General features: G+C 58.6%; 7 protein-coding genes across 7 annotated transcripts; 4 read left to right on the forward strand and 3 right to left on the reverse strand.

Annotated features, from left to right (window-relative positions):
• Nucleotides 1-2,402: 2,402 nt before the first annotated feature.
• On the forward strand, nucleotides 2,403-5,918 carry B0I36DRAFT_133468 (quinon protein alcohol dehydrogenase-like superfamily). The gene is made up of 3 exons (XM_046148249.1): nucleotides 2,403-2,889; nucleotides 3,016-5,673; nucleotides 5,750-5,918. Exons 1-3 carry the CDS (start codon nucleotides 2,542-2,544, stop codon nucleotides 5,873-5,875), a joined length of 3,132 nt encoding a protein of 1,043 aa, XP_046011810.1. The 5' UTR covers nucleotides 2,403-2,541; the 3' UTR covers nucleotides 5,876-5,918.
• A 512-nt stretch (nucleotides 5,919-6,430) lies between these two features.
• On the forward strand, nucleotides 6,431-7,278 carry B0I36DRAFT_325941 (uncharacterized protein). Its single transcript, XM_046154288.1, has one exon. It carries the CDS (start codon nucleotides 6,768-6,770, stop codon nucleotides 7,167-7,169), a length of 402 nt encoding a protein of 133 aa, XP_046011811.1. The 5' UTR covers nucleotides 6,431-6,767; the 3' UTR covers nucleotides 7,170-7,278.
• A 130-nt stretch (nucleotides 7,279-7,408) lies between these two features.
• B0I36DRAFT_133486 (uncharacterized protein) lies at nucleotides 7,409-7,944 on the forward strand. Its single transcript, XM_046148250.1, has one exon. The coding sequence runs from the start codon at nucleotides 7,478-7,480 to the stop codon at nucleotides 7,790-7,792; it is 315 nt and encodes a 104-aa protein (XP_046011812.1). The 5' UTR covers nucleotides 7,409-7,477; the 3' UTR covers nucleotides 7,793-7,944.
• A 223-nt stretch (nucleotides 7,945-8,167) lies between these two features.
• Nucleotides 8,168-9,636, forward strand: B0I36DRAFT_364056 (uncharacterized protein; the record flags this gene model as incomplete). The annotated part of the gene is made up of 2 exons (XM_046158895.1): nucleotides 8,168-8,455; nucleotides 8,587-9,636. 2 exons carry the CDS (start codon nucleotides 8,168-8,170, stop codon nucleotides 9,634-9,636), a joined length of 1,338 nt encoding a protein of 445 aa, XP_046011813.1.
• A 440-nt stretch (nucleotides 9,637-10,076) lies between these two features.
• B0I36DRAFT_291283 (cytochrome P450) lies at nucleotides 10,077-11,914 on the reverse strand (the record flags this gene model as incomplete). Its single annotated transcript, XM_046151728.1, has 3 exons — nucleotides 10,077-11,263; nucleotides 11,312-11,554; nucleotides 11,806-11,914. 3 exons carry the CDS (start codon nucleotides 11,912-11,914, stop codon nucleotides 10,104-10,106), a joined length of 1,512 nt encoding a protein of 503 aa, XP_046011814.1. The 3' UTR covers nucleotides 10,077-10,103.
• A 1,545-nt stretch (nucleotides 11,915-13,459) lies between these two features.
• On the reverse strand, nucleotides 13,460-13,995 carry B0I36DRAFT_325944 (uncharacterized protein). The gene has a single exon (XM_046154289.1). The coding sequence runs from the start codon at nucleotides 13,948-13,950 to the stop codon at nucleotides 13,579-13,581; it is 372 nt and encodes a 123-aa protein (XP_046011815.1). The 5' UTR covers nucleotides 13,951-13,995; the 3' UTR covers nucleotides 13,460-13,578.
• Nucleotides 13,996-14,774: 779 nt separating this feature from the next.
• B0I36DRAFT_133500 (uncharacterized protein) lies at nucleotides 14,775-17,721 on the reverse strand. Its single transcript, XM_046148251.1, has 4 exons — nucleotides 16,773-17,721; nucleotides 16,154-16,412; nucleotides 15,593-16,097; nucleotides 14,775-15,513 (listed from the first exon to the last, which is right to left on the reverse strand). Exons 1-4 carry the CDS (start codon nucleotides 17,261-17,263, stop codon nucleotides 15,023-15,025), a joined length of 1,746 nt encoding a protein of 581 aa, XP_046011816.1. The 5' UTR covers nucleotides 17,264-17,721; the 3' UTR covers nucleotides 14,775-15,022.
• Nucleotides 17,722-17,749: the final 28 nt, after the last annotated feature.

A 17,749-nucleotide genomic window follows, 5' to 3' on the forward strand; every position in this document is an offset into this window, starting at 1 on the left:
ACCCCACCGCGAGGGCCACGGGGCATTTGCATGTCACCTTGGCATAAAACCCGGTGCAAGCATGATGTCAGCTGAGCGCACAATAGGCATCGCATCACGGCACCACTCAAGGCATTGCCGGCCTTGTGAGGACTGTCAGCAGCCTCGCAAATGACAGCTCTGGCCGAGCGGGGCATACTTACTTCCCCAGCCAGGTCAAGCAAGGCGGAAAAGCCTCCTCCTGTCGAGTACGACTCGATGAAAATGGACGATGAATGGGGACTAGCAAGGGGTGGAAAGGGTATGCACAATGACTATGGCTCCCATGCACAATGCGATGCCTTGACAGAAGAGACGCCGCCACACAGAATCGACATTGCACCAACAACATCACACAGGGTCATGTTCCGTAGGCTAAACTGTGAGGCCACGAACCGCCTCTCAAGCAGAGCCTTGGGTCTCAAACTGTTGGCTTCCCGGCCTTGGCTTCTCAGCAGGAAGACGGGGTTATGCGCGACTTCTCAAAGCTGAGCTCGGAAACCAGAGGCCGAGGGGTTGCTTGTGGTGAATTGATTACGTTAAGGTCTTTGCGGGGAGAACGGGATCATCACTGCTCCTTTGGCAAGGTTGTGGCTCGACGACCAGCCAAGGGTTCCGACTGGCCCCTTCCAAGCGCCGTGCTCATGCAGCAGACCTGTCGCCAGCACCAACACTGCTCGGCGCCGGGCCTGGGGCTCCGTCCTGGAGTCGCGTGGTCAGGGTCAGCCTCCGACATCACCAGATGCATGGTCTCGGACAGGCACGGTGCCACCGTAGTCGGTGGACGGGCCGCTGCCATTCCAGCGCCATTTTGCTAAACAGGGGCTTGCCCTCCGTGGCTGTCCAGAATGCCCAGCCCCGACTAGTCCAGCGGATGTCGCGCCGTCAGAGGGATGCGGCTCTGTGCAAGCCAGACATCGGAGTGTCGCTGACCGCCCTTGCTCCCTTCTCCCGAGATCAGCCACCACGATGCCATTCCTGGACCTGCTCGGGACCCGCGAGCGCAGTGTTGGTAGTGGTGGTGTTACTGCCTTGCTTGCAGCACGGCCAGACAGGGAAACCTGCTGCTGTTATGCATGAATCAGGGCCGCCAGGGCACGCGATGTTCGCAAGGCTCGGCCGCCTGTCTTGACTCGCCCCCCCCCCCCCCCCAGTATTAATCAGCCATCATTGCACGACCACCGAAAGCGAGCGCTTTCGTCATCCTGCGATCCAATCTTCACGTTGAAAACAGAGCTGACGCGAGCCTTCGGCCGGGATGTATGCCTGGCAAGATGCTTTCATCCCTAGGCACTCGTGTGGTGGGAACTTCGGCCGTCGCAACAGCTCACGTCAAACACGGGCTGTCCATCCTTGCAACCACGCAGACCGACGATCGCGAGCGTGGCACCCAGAAAGGGGCGCCGATGCGCAGGCGGGGGGGAAATTTTTGTCAACCCCGTGCTTGTCTCGCTCGCTCCGGCGTGATCTGCCGTGGAGCAGGACCAGTGGCCACGGGGAGGTCGTTGCTAAATCCGTACTCCGTGCACCGGCGCCTACTGGACATGCAAGCACTTTGCCGACAATCGATAAGAACGGGAGGCGGGCTACTGTATGCAAAGCACTTTGCACTGTCAGGCACGCACCGTTACTACGCTAAGTCAGGCGATGATGCGCCATGAAAACAGGCGCATTCAGGGCCGCCTCAGGACGAGTCATCCTGTAGGGGCCCCGGGCGCCCTCCGTGCGGGCCCCAGAACCTTGCCGTGGGCTCTAATGGCAGGGCAGGCACTGGCCCGGGACGCCATGCAGTTGGTCCACCGAGGCGGGCGGCTGGCGGCTTGTGCCCGCCCTCTGTGCAGGGCAAGCAGGGCAGGCTAGACCCATTCATTCTAACGACTCACCTTCCAGCCTGGCCACTGAGCCAGGCCTCGCCAGGCAGGCAGGCATACGCTCCAACGCCTCATGCACACGGGCACCATCACCGCCCAAAGTGCCGTGCACCGCCTTTGACACGACTTCTTCCCAACACCACCACCACACCCATCGACACCGCCCCCGTCCCCCCTCATTTCGCCCTCTCCCAACACCGCGGTCTGTCGTTGCTCTACTCTGCACAACGCGTGACGCCAAAAGCTGTCCTTCTTTGTCGGCTGAGACCGCCGACACGCCCAGCCCACACCGTATTGCCCGACTAGGCGCCTCGACAACTCCGCCGTCAGCACACCCCGAGCCATACCTCCTCACGTGAACCTGGGCACGCATCTGCCCAACAAGCCTCACTTTTGTCCTCAGTGACTAGGCCGCCGATCTTGTTGTTGGTTTTTGGACCACTTCTAGGAGTCACTACCGTGTCTCGATCGTGCCACCGCCCGCCAGTTCGACGGCTTCCCCCTGGCTGTGCGAGGTCGAATCGAGCCCTCGGCACAAACAAACAAGCACATACCCTCCTCCGACCACTCATACCGATGAGCGGCCTCTCGACATAAATACTGTCAACCGTTGTCGGCGTCCAGCGGACGACGCCTCCTCCATCACGACGCGATGAGATTCTCCTCGAGGGCTACCGAGGAGCGGCCACGATCCAGCAGCCAGACCACCGTCTCTGTGAACTTCGATGAATCCGCCGACCTGGCTTCGCATCCTCAGCTGAACTTCGAGGTGGCTGAGTGCATAGAGACCAAGACTGTCACAACGACCACGACCACAAAGAGATGCTACCCACCCCTCCTCGTCAAGGAGCAGCGGTCTCTATCAGCGTTGAACCCGCGAGACTTCCCACTCGCCCTGAAGCCCACGCCTCCCGAGCTGGCGAAATTCACCTTTGGCATCGAGTCCTCGTCAGGTACACTCGGCTGGCCGAATGGTTCGGGGAACGATGATCACGATGATGTACGTCTGACTGTTACCAACAACCATGCACTCACTACCAGGCTGGACTGGCTTCCTGCGTGCCCCCACTTCAAGTCGGGAGAGACCATTTTCCAGGAGGAAGCTAATGATTTGAGGATTCGACAGACATATAACAGTGCCAGTGAGGACTCCAGCCAAGAGCTGGTCAGGCATGACGCCACCGTCCACGTGGATACGACCCCAGACCGAACTCACTCACGGGCATCGCGGCAATCAAACAGAGACGTGCATTCCAGTGGCCAAACCTTTGCCACGACATCGGCCAAAGCAAGACTCGAGCACGCTCGTTCGCCGTCCAAGAGCACGGCTCGTCCCACAGCCGTATCAGAACGATTCCGCCGAGCCTTGGTCCATGGCTCGCGTAGAGATACAGAAGATGCCGACGACGACAGAGCGGTCACCGACCTGCCTGCTACACCCAGCACATCCGACTACCCCCGCAGCAATCAACCCCTTCGGTCTCTGCGGACTCGACGATCTCACCTGGACGTTGCCGAGGCATCCGGTCACGATAGCCAGCGGCAGAATCAGCCACATTTCTATGAGGCTACGAGTCCTACCGGCAGTGACTCTCATACCGTCTTCAGCAGCAATGTTGCAACACCACCAATCACGGACACCGACGCCGAGCCCTTTGCTGACGTAGACGCCGACGAATCCCTTCAACAGTCCATTCGGGCCCTCCACCCACCGCGAGCCATCAACACGGTCGCGGCCCAAGATGCGAGCCTTCCGAGCCCTCGCTTATCCCCAACACTGCAGGCTGCTCAATTGCATGATGATGATGAAGACGAAGTCATGGCAGATGGAGCGGATGGCTCCGTGCTCCATGATGAACGCCACACCCCGGTTGATGAGGGCAGACAAGGCTCGTCGACAGCGATCACGCGGCCCAGCAACCGTAGTCGGCACTCAGAGTCCTCCGAATACTATCTGCAAAGCAGCCTGCTCGACAGCCAGTCTATGCTGCATACATTCGACGCGATGCCCACGGAGATGAAGTCTTTCATGATGTACCAGTTCTTACGACGGTGCTCGAGAAAGACCTTGCATGCGGTGGCAACAGTAGTCAACCCGGCCCTGAACCGCGATGTTTTGAAAGACCTCCCGATTGAGCTCACGCTTCACATTCTCACGTACCTCGACCATCGCGATCTCTGCCGAGCTGCTCAGGTATCCAAGCACTGGCGTAGCATAATCGACAGCAATGAGACCGGCTGGAAAGAGCTCTTTGATCGTGATGGCTTCACCATCTCGCAAGCCGAGCTCGACAGAGCTATCCACGAAGGCTGGGGCTGGCAAGACCCCCATGGGCCCGAGGGTTGTGAGAGGGATTTCAGCCTGCAGAGCCGTCTGCACTCTTCAGAGCCTGACCTGCTCCGCATGCTACCCGGGCCGTCACCTTCATCGTCGTCCAGATCTGACTATCCTCACTCGAGATTGCGATCGAAGCGAAAGAGAGCTCTTCACCCAGCGACCTTCGAACGTAGCAAGCGACAGGCTATCGTCCATGACTCTGCTGTCTCAAGCTTGATCAAGGAGAAGACCTGCGAAGGTCCAATCTCAGCGGCCAATGCTGCTGCCATGGCCGTGCCCGACCCTCAACTGGGCATTCCCAGTCTCAGACGAATGCACCTCTACAAGTCCCTTTACCGCCGACATTTTATGATTCGGAAAAGCTGGACGAGCGGCAAGGTCAAGCCGGGCCACGTCGCCTTCACTGCCCACCCGCGCCATGTCATTACTTGCCTGCAATTCGACGAGGACAAGATTATTACTGGCAGCGACGACATGTTTATCCACGTTTACGACACCAAGACTGGCAAGCTTCGCAAGCGTTTGGAGGGGCATGAGGGCGGTGTCTGGGCCTTGCAGTATGAGGGCAACACGCTTGTATCCGGATCGACCGATCGGTCTGTCCGCGTCTGGGACATTGAGAAGGGCATGTGCACGCAGATCTTCTATGGCCACACTAGCACTGTCAGATGCCTGCAAATCCTCATGCCAACTGACACCGGCAAGGTTGAGAATGGAGTTCCAGTCATGATGCCTCCCAAGCCACTCATCATCACAGGATCTCGAGACAGCCAGCTGCGTGTCTGGCGCCTGCCAGAGGCGACTTCGCGGCGATATATCCAGACAGGGCCCCCGGCGAACGACGCCGACTGCCCATATTTCATTCGTACCCTTCAGGGTCATACACACAGCGTCCGGGCTATCGCAGCGCACGCCGACACCCTGGTCAGCGGCAGCTACGACAACACGGTTCGAGTTTGGCGGATCAGCACAGGGGAGACCGTGCATGTTTTGCAGGGGCACACTCAGAAGGTGTACAGCGTGGTTCTCGATCTTGCGCGCAACCGCTGCATTTCTGGTAGTATGGACAGCTTCGTCAAGATCTGGGATCTGGAAACCGGCTCCTGTACCCACACTTTGGAAGGTCATTCGCTTCTAGTGGGCTTGCTGGACCTGCGGGACGAGCGGCTCGTGTCTGCCGCTGCCGACAGCACCCTCCGCATCTGGGATCCCGAGTCGGGGCGATGCCAGTCAACGCTGACGGCGCACACGGGCGCCATCACTTGTTTTCAGCACGATGGACGCAAGGTGATCTCCGGTAGCGACAGAACGCTAAAGATGTGGGACGTCCGGACCGGAGAGTGCATCCAAGATCTTCTTACAGACCTCGGAGGTGTCTGGCAAGTCCGCTTTGATGAGCGGCGGTGCGTTGCTGCTGTGCAGCGGGATGGCATCACATTCATTGAGGTACGTAATTGTTGTCTCCGACGCTGCTTTTTGGGGGACGGCGTGATGACTGACCTTTTGTCCTTGGTATTCACAGATACTTGATTTCGGCGCTGTGCGAGACGGCAAGAGCCCCGAAGAATTGGGCAAGCGAATCCTGCTCAACCCACAGGAAGTCCAGCGAATCATCGAAGAAGACAATGCTACAAACAACAACAACTGAACCACCAAGGCTGCACCAGTGCGCCAAGTCGCCGACATATATAATCATGGCCTGGCATGCTTTACTTGCTTACTATGAGCACAAACCTACTTGCTGCATCTATACAACGAACACCTCCAGGCGTTTCGACCGCGCGGCATGATGGTCAAGGAGCGCACAGGCTTGTACGTTCTGTACCCAGCTGCGCTGCTGGCGCCATGGAAGTAGTACATATTGGCAGGACCTGCTCCGATGGAGTGGGCCGGACGATGAGTTGCGGATAAGAACCAAGAAGCATATGAGTGCCGCCGTCGACGGACGTGCGGGCTGGGGGGATAGTGCACAAAAGGCGTTTTACATATTTCTACGTGTGGAATTTGGGCGAGCGTTACGACCATGGTATATCACGACCTCCATCGAGCATTTCAGAGGCGTTTACTGTTTTTTTATACTGCTCCTGTCCAGCATGGCGGGGTTCTAGGTTACATTGAGCTTATTGAGAAGAGAGGCGGAGCAGCCTGCGAGTCAGTTTTGGAAGGGGGCGAAAAGATAATGCTATGAAACTTTTTATTATTATCTACTCATTTCGACGATTGAACTCGCCCTAGCTGCTTGCTCCAGTAGACATGAATTGCAGCCGACGATGGAATGACGAGGAACGAGAAGCTGAAGGCCTGTGGAGGGGAGTGATGGTGATGCAAGAGCAAACAGGAGCTGAAGAGGGCACGTGGCTGAGGACGGCGGCAGGAGGGGATCCCGGCTGGGCCACGATGGTGGCTTATGTGGGGGGCAAGGTGGACGCGGCTAGACACCTTTGGAAGAAGGCGGCTTGCTGTTAGCTTGCGTGGGGTGAATAGCGCAAGGGTGCCCACGTATGGTGATAAGACGGGAGAGAGATAATTACACTAAGTAGATGGACGGAGAGAGACAGACAGACAGAGCGGAGGAGGAAGAGGGGAAAGGCTCAGGGCAAGGAGCGGCCCTACGAGTGTGCCGTGTACAAGCACAGCACATGGCCGGAACGAAACGAAACGGGGCGATGGCCAAGGCGGGAAGGATGCAGGGTGGAGAGCGTGAACCAGGTGGTGTGGCTCGGCGGCGGGGGACTTTTAGACGGATTAGCCCACGGACTGGAGCATGGTTCAGGGAAGTTTGCGTGTTATGGCGAGCTGGACAGGGTCATGTCGGGCCCCTGCCTCGTGACACATTATCTGCTCCTCATGACGGTCATCATAGTAGGGTACTTGTGATTGGGAGCAGCCTCGTGGCGCAACACTGGTCTGCAACCAACAAAAGGCACCCCGGAGGGTACTAGCGTAGCCATCCTGCTGCTGCTGCTGCTGGCGTCGTGCTGGGCATGCATCTCTGACACAGCCGTGGGCCGGCGTGCGTTGACGGGGGGTTAATAATAACTGAGAGGGCCTCGGGAAAAAAACACAACCCCTACTAGTGTCGCCATAACTTGGACCCTCAGGGTACTTTGGGGAGAGCCCGCCCGCCCGCCCGGGGACAGCCCAGGCCGAGATTCAAGGTGCCGACACATCCCCTAGACCAGCCGCCGCATGGCCAGCCCCGGCCTCTTTGGTCCTTGTGGTAGCACCGTTGCTGCCCCAGCGAGGGCAAATGGCGCCATGCCGCCGCTCGACTCCTCCTCGACATCCATGCCGGCCATTTCCCATTGCAAAGCTTACTTGCGCTCGCCTATCCCTCCTCGCCTCGGGCCTCTTGCCACGCCACGTGCTGCTGCCCGTCTGCCCGGGCCTGTTCCGTCTTCCGGGTCCTGTGCCTCCTCTGAGGTGCCATCCGACATCTGTCGAAATCCTACCCGCCCAGATAAGCTCGGCACTCTGCCCGAATTGCAAGGTGGGATTGTCCTTATCAGGATCTGTGTCTTGTCCCTACTTCGGGCTCTGGAGGGAGGGGGATGGTCTGATTTGACTCTGCTCCGGCTCGTGGCGCACCCATTCCCGCTGCGACGTCACGTCCTCTGTGGGGTTCACGGCCGTGGCTCTCATCTTCACATTTGTTTCGGCTCGTCTTGGGACGTCACCTTGCCCTCCCTCTGTACGGGCAAGAGCTACGCTGCGACGCCAACTCTGTAGTCATTCCTAAGCTACATTATCGACAGTCTGACCTGCTTCTGCTGACGCTTCCCAGTGTGTTGTGTGTGTCCGTCTACGAAACCCGTAGACACAGACACACAAACACACACACGCACACACCACGCCCAGACGCCAATCTATGCATTTCATCACCGCACCGAACGCGCTCAGTTTCGCCTGGGGGGGCCGCGGGGGCTTCCGCAAAACGAGGATGGACATCCTCTACCGGCCTCTGCGCATGGTCGGGCTCATCTCGCAAGGGGGAGCCGCAGGGCACGCCAACAACCAGCCCACAGACCTCGCGGGCTATCAATCCCAATACCAGCAGCGCCAGCAGGACAACCAGGACTCGGTCGAGCAGCGCGCCGCCGACCTCGCCCGCGGGGTCGTGTACATCGAGGACATACCCGCGGATCTGTACGGCCCGGCCAAGAAGCTGCTCGAGCAGTACAGCGGGATCAAAGGGCAGGCCCAGTTTGAGGCGCACGTGCGCAAGATTGTAAGTCATTTTCTCTGCCCAACGAGACGGCGCGCGCCGGCAACACATGGGGGAAAACAAGAACCGTTTTCGAAGAAAAGGAAAACATGGTGGACCATTGGGACTAACAAACACCCCCGGGGGCTTTACAGCGCGACCAATTATGGGAGAAGCACGCCCAGGCCAGCATCGGGCACTTCCGCTTCCTCTCGCTCGACTTCATCACAGACCCGTGCTACGAGATCGCCCTGGTCCGGCTGCTCGCCGAGACCAAGTCTGACGGCTCGCGGTCCCAGACCACCTTCCTCGATGTCGGCTGCGGGTTGGGCCAGGTGCTGCGCCAGCTCTCCCTCGACGGCGTCAACTCGAGCCGCCTGTACGGATGCGACGTCGAAGCCGACTTTATCGAGGCCGGCTACGAGCTGTTTGGCGACCGGTCCCGGTCAAAGGCCACTTTTGTCGTCGGAGACCTCGTCTCCGCCGTGTACCCGGGCGATGTGCCCCCCGCTCCCGGCGGGGGTCGGGGTGCCCGGTACGCGAACGCCTGGGACGCGCCGGAGTACCGGATCGACGCTACGCCGCAGGAGAACAAGGCCATGGACGCGCTGGACGGCAAGATTGATATCATCCACGCGTCGTCCCTGTTCCACCTGTTTGGCTGGGAGACGCAGAAGAAGGCGGCGATACGCATGGTCAAGCTGCTCAAGCAGGACGACCCGGCCGTCATGATCTTTGGGAGGCACGTGGGCGTCTCGAGGCCCCGGAAGGGTTCTGCCACGTCGACGTCGGCTTCGAGTGCTGATGCTGATCCCACAACGCCAACGACGGCGACGATGATCAGACCAACGACGCCGATGACACCAATGACGCCAGGCTGGATCACGGCCACCGCCGCCGCTGCCGCCGACAACAGCAATGGGTCTCTGAGCCCACAGAGCCCGCTATCACCCTCGTCCAGACCGGGCAGCAGCAGCATTCGTAGCGGCGGTAGTGGCGGCAGCCCCGCGCTGACGATGCAGGGAGGAGACAAGCGGTTCCTACACGACGCGCGGACGTGGCAGAGGCTCTGGGACGAGGTCGGCGAGGCCACGGGCACGCGGTGGCGCACCGAGGTCGACTGGCTGGGCCCGCCCATCCAGAGCATGGTCGACTCGTCGGGCGCGGCGGTCCGGCGGCTCCGGTTTGCCGTGTTTCGGTCGTGATGGTATGGACCGGCTAAACAATGAGTGGGTGTACGATATATTATGCAGAGCTCTGAAGGCGAGGCAGGGAAGAGGCATACGGCGGATTTTGCATAACAACCACATCATGAGGCGCCGGCGCGAGTCAACATTGCTGGTTGACTATTGTGCTTTTTGATTGCTGCTGCTCGCGGACGAGCATGACGACTGAACAAAATCTCTTGACAGAATCCGCAAGAGGGAATCATCTACCCCATTATCGGCGCCAGGCATGATTTGATTAGCTTGGGCACAAACGACTTGTTTCTATTTTTTACGACCCATACACATTTAATGGGCACCGGGAAAGCAGAGGACGGGGAAAGTGGCAGAAAACTACAAACTGCACAGGATGGCATACTGTCAAATTCAGATACCCAAAATTACCAAGCTGACAAAATAAGCATATACACCCCCCCGCGCGCCTGCACAGACTCCCCTTTCTCGCTTCACAAGCCCCCCTTCCTCGGCTTGACCTTGACATAGAAGTCGACGGGGCGGATGTTGAACCAACCGTCCTGCCTAAACTCGTAGCCCGGGTCCGCGGCCTCAAAGTCGACGTCGCGGATCATCCTGGCCAGGGCGATCAGGCTGAACTGCCAGGCCCAGTGCTTGCCGATGCACTCGCGCTTGCCGTTGCCGAACCACTTCTTGACCCCCTGGGGCAGGGCGTCGAACTGCTCGCCCACCATGCGCTCGGGCCGGAACTCGAGCGGCTCGTCAAACACGGCCGGGTCCCGGTTCACGCCCGCGAGCACGATGATCATGGCCTGGTTGTGCGCGACGGCGTACTTGCCCCCCGCCAGGAGGACCGGGGACTTGTCCTTCTTGTCGGCGCGCGGGATGGGCTCGATGTTGAAACCGGGAGCGGCGCAGGAGAGGCGTAGGGCCTCGCGCAGGACGCCGGCCGTGTAGGTGAGCTGGTCGAGCTGCTCCAGTGTGAAGCCCGGGGTAGTAGCAGCAGCAGCACTACCACTACCACTGCCACTGCCACCGCTGCCCGTCACGCGGTCGAGCTCGGCGCGAGCCTTGGTCACGACTTGTGGGTTCTGCAGGAGGAAGTAGACGGCCGCGGCGAGCAGGCAGGGCGCGGTGCTCGAGCCGATGGGCATGGTGACAATCTCGTCAATGACCTGGGACGGGGTGAACCCGAGCCCGGTCTCGGGGTCCTTGGCCGTGAGCAGCGCGTCGAGGAGGTCCTTTCTCCGGCTGTTGTGCGTCGCCGCCGTCGTCGTCCCCTCCTGTTCGTTCTTGCGGCGGTGTGCCACAATCTCGGCCGCGTAGTCGCGCATCACCTTTGTCGACTTTTTCAGCTTGCCGCCGTACACGAGCCAGTTCACGAGGCTGAGCCGCGTGGGCCGCTTCATGGCCTCGGACGTGCTGTCCTCCATGGCCTTGAGCATCGGGTGCTCGGCCGGCGTGTCGAGCTGGTTCAGCTTGTGCCCGTACAGCGTGTACGTCGTCGTCTCGAGGTTGAGCCGGTTCAGCTCGCCGACCAGCTGGACCGTGTTGCTGCTGCCGCTGCTGCCGCCGTCACTCTTCCCATTGCTATTGTCGTTGTTGAGCCGCGCCCACTTGGCGAACAACTCGTCCACAATATCGTTCATCTCTTTGACCATGTCGATTCCATTTCCGGGACTACCTTCACCACTTTGACCACCCTCGCCACCGCGGACAGCAGCAGGGCTGAGATGCGGCGCGATGATGCGGTGCGCGATGCCCCACGACGCCTCGTCCTCGTACGCCGTGAAGAGCGAGTCGTGCACCGCGTACCGGATCTCTTTGATGGGGCCGCCGACGTACTTGCGGAACCGCTTCTGGTCGCAGAGCTCCTCGGCCAGGGCGGACGAGGCGACAAAGACGATGGGGTGGCCGAGCACCTTGATCTGGAAGATCTCGCCTGTTTTGGGCGGGAGAAAAGCATGGTTAGTTTTGCAATCAACTCAAGGTTTATGAGAAGGCTTGAGGGGATAAGGTGCTGTGAGGATTTTGAGACCTGGTACGGCAAGCAGAGCGGCCAGCAAGCCAGCCAGTCTGTTGCCCATCTTTTCCGAGGACACAGGAGGGGCCGCAAATGCCACCATCCGTTTGAGAGAGAGGGTGGGAGACACTATCAAGCAGAAAAACAAAGAGGAAATTGCAAAGCCATACCATATTTCTCCGCCAGACCCTTGAGCGATGCCCACGTGTTGTTGGGATTCACATCAAAGATGTTGCCCAGGACGGGGACGCCGGGCGGCTGCGGGATCGGGGTGAGCATCTTTGTCTTTTGGTTTCTGATTCCCGTTTTCTTTTTGTGTACGAGATGTCGGCTGTCCTTTGTTGCCGTGGTGTTTGGAATGCTTTGCGTGTGTGACACCTCTCGTCGTCTTAAGTGAGTGTTGGAGCTCTGGGCTTGGGCGGTGGTCGGTTGTGATTGCAGTCTGACCTCCAGGATACAGTCTCGTTGTTCTGCACAAGCAGGGACGTGCTGGTGTTTCTAGGTCCCTCGTTTTTCGATTTATCTCTGTACTTGGAAGGCCTTGTCGAATTGACGCCCTCTCTCTCGTGTTCGGCGGCGGGTAGAAGGCACCACTGTGTGTATAGTCTCTTGTTTTGTTGGAAGCTGAGCAGATGATGTATGCTGTCTCTCTTTGGTGAGCTCGTTATCTGCTCATGAAAGATCTAAGTTTCGGCAAAGTAGAAAGATAAACCCAGCTAGCAGCTACGATCTCAGGAAGAGATCAGCAAGGAAAGGCGGGAAGCCAGGTCATAGCTTCAAAGCAGTAGCCGGGCGGGCGACGTGAGACAAAAAGTGGCTGGGCGGCAACAGCAGCAGCATGCACGAATGTTTGGATCGACCTGCGCCGGACATAGAAAACCTGCCACCACCACACGAAGTACTCGCCCGTGACTCGTCTAGGCCATCAGGCCAAGCTCGAGCTACGTGGACGATCGGCACGGCAGCGGTGATTCTCGCGTACAGAGGGGGGTTGAGGGACATGCTCGCTCGCGCCAACAACAGCTTCTCTTGACAACTCAGGGTTGATCTCAATGCTTGTTACCTATAATTTTGAAGGACCGGCCTCGTCAAGGGCTACAACACAGCCATCAGCACGAAACACATCTCGCATGTGCAAAAATGCAGTGAGCTGTTCCTGCCAATTGGTGCCTGACCCCCCCATGGGAAATCGACACGAAGGGATCCCCCAATCGAGGGAGGAAGTGAGGTATGACGAAAGCCACCCGGACGGACCACAGCTTCGTGTCCCGTGCTCGCCGCCGCCGCCTCCTCCTCCTCCTCCAACCATTTTGGCCCCAACACTACGGGCCGCTCCCGCTGGGGCAGAGCGGGCCAAACCAAGCTATTTCTAATCAAGAGTTCGCTGTGGTCCGTGTGTATGTGTAGCGCCGCCAGTTGGTAAATGGAAGACGCTAGCCATTGGGTACTCTCACCACTGCTTCGGCGGGGCGCACTATTGGAAGATGATGCCAGCTAGCCCCGGCTCTCTCTTCCACGTACGCTAATTAAGAGGGGGACGATATGGAAAGCATATGTTAAAAGTCCCCGTAGCATTCTTAACCGTGAACACTCTTTGACCGCCAGCCAAGATCACTGTTGCCAAGCAACAGGCGCCCCCGGGAGATAGCAGGGCAGGCAGGCGCGCGGCTTTGACGGTTTTGTCTCGCGTGCCAGAGGAGGTTGGGTGGGCGAGACCTCGCACCACACGGACGGGCCCAGCGTGTATGTGTATGTTTGGTGTGTGTGTGTGTGCGTGTGACGTTGGCATCCTGCACGTCGAAAACACTCCCTCCACCCATTCCGCCTACTATTTCATATCTAGACCAGAGCAAGTCGACCAACTCTCATCTCGTCTGGTTCTGCCAGCGCAGCTCAGCACAGCTCAGCACACGCCGAGCCCCACGCTAGAAAAGAAAGTATCCTTAAAAGTGCCGCCCCGTGTAAGAGTGACCTAGTGAGACATGCATCATTGGGGCTAACGACAAGTTGAGGACCCGATCGGCGCTGGGGTTTTCAGTTGTGTGAACAGACCAGACCGGGACAAGACAGACAGACAGACGGGGGGGTGTTGCAGATCCCGCTCGATAGCCCTGACCCCCTTCTGGTGTACCCCTGCTCTTTCCAGCTTTCTTAGGGTCTAGCGCACATGCTTTGGGAGCAGTCGATCGGCTGTAAAGAGAAAATGTCGGACAGCTAGTTCGTCGGTTGGCTTGCTGGCTTAGCTGGTAGACGGTGGGGAAAAGGATTGAGGAAGCGAAGGGCAATAATGATGCCCCACGAGGCCAAAAACGCATGGGAGTGGATTGGACATGTCCCTAGCTTTTTAGCCCCCTGTAGACGATCATGTTTTTATGCATTTCCTACATTCGGCAACGTACATGATGTATCACGATGCACGTCCACTTTGTCAACCTCCGGTGCAGATTCGCTCTGGAAGACAAGTGCAGTGCTGACCGGCCCCCCGGGAACAGCCCGCGCCTGGTGACATTGCACATTTGCACAACGGTAGTCGTTGACCTGCAGAAGAGCCAGCTTCATTTTGACCGTGATCGATTAAGTGCCCGAGCCGGGAACGGTGCAGTGTTGCATATATATCTCTAGACATCCAAGGGGGTATATAAATACAATAATAAGCTTCCATCCTCATTCTGTTCATCGTGACTTCCCCCTCGTCTATCCTTCGGGCTGCCTGCCTCGTGGTTCATCCCCTTCTTGGGGTGACCGTCTGTACGCCCAACCATGGTCATGCCCATGTCTTGATCGGTGCTTCCCATAAGCAAGGCACCACACCGGGCAGTTTCCAAGGCCAGTGTGGTCCTTCGAGACCACGATTCTTCTTTTCGGTTGTGGTAGGTAAATATACTGCGTCATAAAGCGCTGAAGGGCCACGTTCTGTCGCGAGATTCGCTTTCTCAATTTCAAGCCGCAGGGTAAGTCCAACTGCAATTGTTGTCGTCTAATCAGTTCTGTGCGGGCCTATATCGTGGTAGGCTCCAAGACAGCGTCTGTTTCGTTTTCATCTCGACAATTGCTCATCCAGGTGTATGCTGCTTAGCTGTAATCCGTTCACGAGGTGGGGATGTGCTTGCGTGATATGCATGTCGAAAATATCACGGAAGCTGTGGAGTGCTATTTTGACACAAATATCAGGCAGCTCGAGATCCGCACTGATTTATCAGGTCTTCGAGGGCGTTGCGGCTGGGTCGTGGCCTGTCACTGACAGATGTGGGTAGGAACAGCAGGAGTTCCTGGCCCCAGAGCCGGCGCGCCGCAATATGTTGCAGGAGTAGGAGCCCTTGCAGTGGTCTCGGCTAAGTCAAATGATCAGGCTCCTTCACACGCCGGCAGCATCAGCACACCACGCTTTCAGCAGTGGCCGCTCCTAATCCCATCAGTGGGCAGCCACAGATTGTACTCGTTCTCGCTCGGCGACGGATACGCGTCCATGGAATCCTGACTTGGTGGTGTCTGCGAATCTTGCCTGGACCTCGGCGACTCGGACTTTTGCGTGCGTAGCGTGGCAAACGTGCTCAGATATTCCTGCGTGGGCACCATGTTCGTCCTCTGGTGCTCGATCATGATCTTGCCGTACGTCAGCGGCCAGTCAATGTAGTGCTGGTACCCCGGCGGCAGCCGCTCGCCGAGGCGCTCGATCCAGGTGACCAGGATCTTCTTGCGCATTGCACGCGAGATGCGCTGCGAGCCGTGCAGGACAAAGTCGCCGAGCATGAAGTCGAGGATGAACATGTGCACGAGGAGGAGCTGAGATGTCCAGTTGTCTGGCTGCGCAAAGGCGGAGAATTCGTCGTTGGTCATCGCGCTGGGAAGCATGTACAGTCTCGTGAATTCGGCCCACGCTGTGGTTCAGTGGTGTGTCAGCAAAGGAGTCAAGCAAGTGGGTTCAACATTCTCTCGTTCCAAAGGGGGCCGACTAACCTCCAGCATAAGAACTACGCGCCGTCTCGATGACGCTTTGCAGGCATGTATAATATGCGCGTTCAAACTCGGTCTGGCACAGTCCATCAAGCAACGCCACCGAGGTGATGAACCCATTCATCAGCCCCGAGTTCTTCGAGTCCTCACCCTGCGCGGTGATGAGTTGCTGCATGCTGCTCGCGTGGCCCTCGGCGGTGAGCGTGTTGAATTGGGACGACGCAAAGTCCGGCATCATTCGCTTGGACACGACATCGCACCCACGGACCATGGTGACGAACTCGAGCATCGCATCGGGGAGGTACGCGGCCTGGAAGGCGAGGACCATGACGGCGCCAAACAGGGCGTCGCCGTCCTGTTGGTTCTTGCACGGCTGGGAGAGCTTCTCGTTGAGCAAGTTGATGGCCGTGACGCGGTGGCTGAGGGCCTTGGATTTGTAGTCCTCGCCGGTGCACAGGCCGAGATGGGAGGCTGCGAGGCCCAAGATCGCGTGGGCAAGGAAGTCGTACTATTGGAGAGGTCAGCCACTGACCAAGACTCTACAAAGGGGAGAAAAGGACACACATTTGACGACATGCCCGCTGTCCGCTTCCACACCTCGTCGCAGCCAAGTGGCAGCGGTGGATACGCATCAGTCATGAAGTGGTAGAAGAATTTGAGATCTTGAAGCTCGAGCGCTGAAGGCACTGCGTGCGGCGGAGCGCCATGCGTCACATTGGAGTGTACCGAAAGTACCGTCTTCTGCGAGATGGGATACTCGCAGGAGAGGCCGAGGCGTTGGCATTGAGCGCAACGCGGCTGGTTTTCCTGGCATTTGACCTTCCTGGAGTTGCGCGGCAATAGTCAGTCAGCCAGTCACTTCAATGACGAAAACGACAGCAAAGGCGGGACAGTGCATGTGATGCTCTGGGCATCGGTCTCATAAAACGGCGTCATGCTGTGGGAGCAAGTCCAGCAAAACCCAGCACCAGGAGATCAAGGATCAGCGCCGGGTAAGAATTCGACGAACGTCGACGGAAGCGGGCAGAACAGGCGCACATCAATCACCAGTAAGAAGACGAAAGGATAAAGGGATGCTCAAATCACAGACTGGCAGGACGCACAGACACTTGTGGGCAACGGGGACAGAAGCATGGAGACCGCCGAGCGCAGGAACAAAACTAAAGGCACAAGCAAGACACACCTTCGCTTGCAGTTGAAGCAGCCCGTCCGCGATTTTGTATGGCCCTTGCGGGGGATTGGGCGACGGCGGGTGTTCTCAGGTGGCCTCGCGGGTCCAACAACCGCCGAGGCGTCACTGTTACTATCAATGGTGTCGTTGTCGTTGTCGTTGTCGCTGTGGGTGCTGCCGGGAGCTAGCGGTAGTGCTTGTTGCTGTGGTGGTAGCGTCGCGGGAGCAGCCGGGTAGTGGTACTGGGGCGTCCGCGGGGATGGCTGCGGGGACGCGAGGGTCGTCGCTGCTGGTGCTGGTGCGTGCACTATTGTCGACGACGCCGGCAGGGCAGCAGTTGTTGTCGGCGGCAGCGGGTAGCTCTGGTGCTGGATCTGGTGCTGAGGATAGGGGAAGTGGTGCTGTCGCGGTTGTTGGCCGGGGAGCAGGCTGCTGTTGATGAGCAGGCTGTTGGTGCCGTGCGGGCCCATGGTGTTGCCCATGGCGCTGTGCGTGTAGGCCATGGCGGCGGCAGTGCTGGAGACTACAGCGTCGGCTGTCGCGGGATAGGCGGCGGCGTCCTTGGCCCCATGGATCAACCACAGGCGAGACTGGCGAAGAGGCCGCTGCTTGCTTGCTTGCTTGGGAGCTGGCCCTGTCGTGCGCCGGCAGCTCTGGTGTCGTCAGGGCACAATGAGCGACGATGTGGGCAGTGCGATGTGTGGAGCTGGCTGGGTGGGAGGTAGGGGCGATGTGCAAGCGAGAGCGGAGCGGCTCACGAGCTCGTAGCTGGCCCGAGCTGGCCTGACGGAGTGCAAGAGTGGCGAGCCTTGCAAGCGCAAAGAGCAAGGACGTACGTGTAGCGGGATTGTCGTTGTTCCGCGGTGGGTGGGCAGAGGGACGGGTAAGACCACTGGTAGGGCTGAAGGGGTGGAGGGGACTAAAAAAGAAGTTTGGGGGCAGAAGCAGGATAAAGGGCACGGCAACCGCAGGGAAATAAAAAGGGGACG

The sequence above is a fragment of the Microdochium trichocladiopsis genome (assembly GCF_020744255.1).
Source record: "Microdochium trichocladiopsis strain MPI-CAGE-CH-0230 chromosome Unknown B0I36scaffold_6, whole genome shotgun sequence".
Taxonomy (NCBI): Eukaryota; Fungi; Ascomycota; class Sordariomycetes; order Xylariales; family Microdochiaceae; genus Microdochium; species Microdochium trichocladiopsis.

What these genes read in the sequence shown, in the direction of transcription:
- B0I36DRAFT_325941 (XM_046154288.1), top strand. Translation starts at nt 6,768, where the DNA reads ATGGACGGAGAGAGACAGACAGACAGAGCGGAGGAGGAAGAGGGGAAA.
- B0I36DRAFT_133486 (XM_046148250.1), top strand. Translation starts at nt 7,478, where the DNA reads ATGGCGCCATGCCGCCGCTCGACTCCTCCTCGACATCCATGCCGGCCA.
- B0I36DRAFT_133468 (XM_046148249.1), top strand. Translation starts at nt 2,542, where the DNA reads ATGAGATTCTCCTCGAGGGCTACCGAGGAGCGGCCACGATCCAGCAGC. An exon ending in GGAACGATGATCACGATGAT is followed by an intron (nt 2,890 to 3,015) that starts GTACGTCTGACT and finishes AGGATTCGACAG; the next exon opens with ACATATAACAGTGCCAGTGA. An exon ending in ATGGCATCACATTCATTGAG is followed by an intron (nt 5,674 to 5,749) that starts GTACGTAATTGT and finishes TGGTATTCACAG; the next exon opens with ATACTTGATTTCGGCGCTGT.
- B0I36DRAFT_325944 (XM_046154289.1), bottom strand. Translation starts at nt 13,950, where the DNA reads ATGCGTTTTTGGCCTCGTGGGGCATCATTATTGCCCTTCGCTTCCTCA.
- B0I36DRAFT_133500 (XM_046148251.1), bottom strand. Translation starts at nt 17,263, where the DNA reads ATGGCCTACACGCACAGCGCCATGGGCAACACCATGGGCCCGCACGGC. An exon ending in TGCTTCAACTGCAAGCGAAG is followed by an intron (nt 16,413 to 16,772) that starts GTGTGTCTTGCT and finishes GCGCAACTCCAG; the next exon opens with GAAGGTCAAATGCCAGGAAA. An exon ending in GCGTAGTTCTTATGCTGGAG is followed by an intron (nt 15,514 to 15,592) that starts GTTAGTCGGCCC and finishes ACTGAACCACAG; the next exon opens with CGTGGGCCGAATTCACGAGA.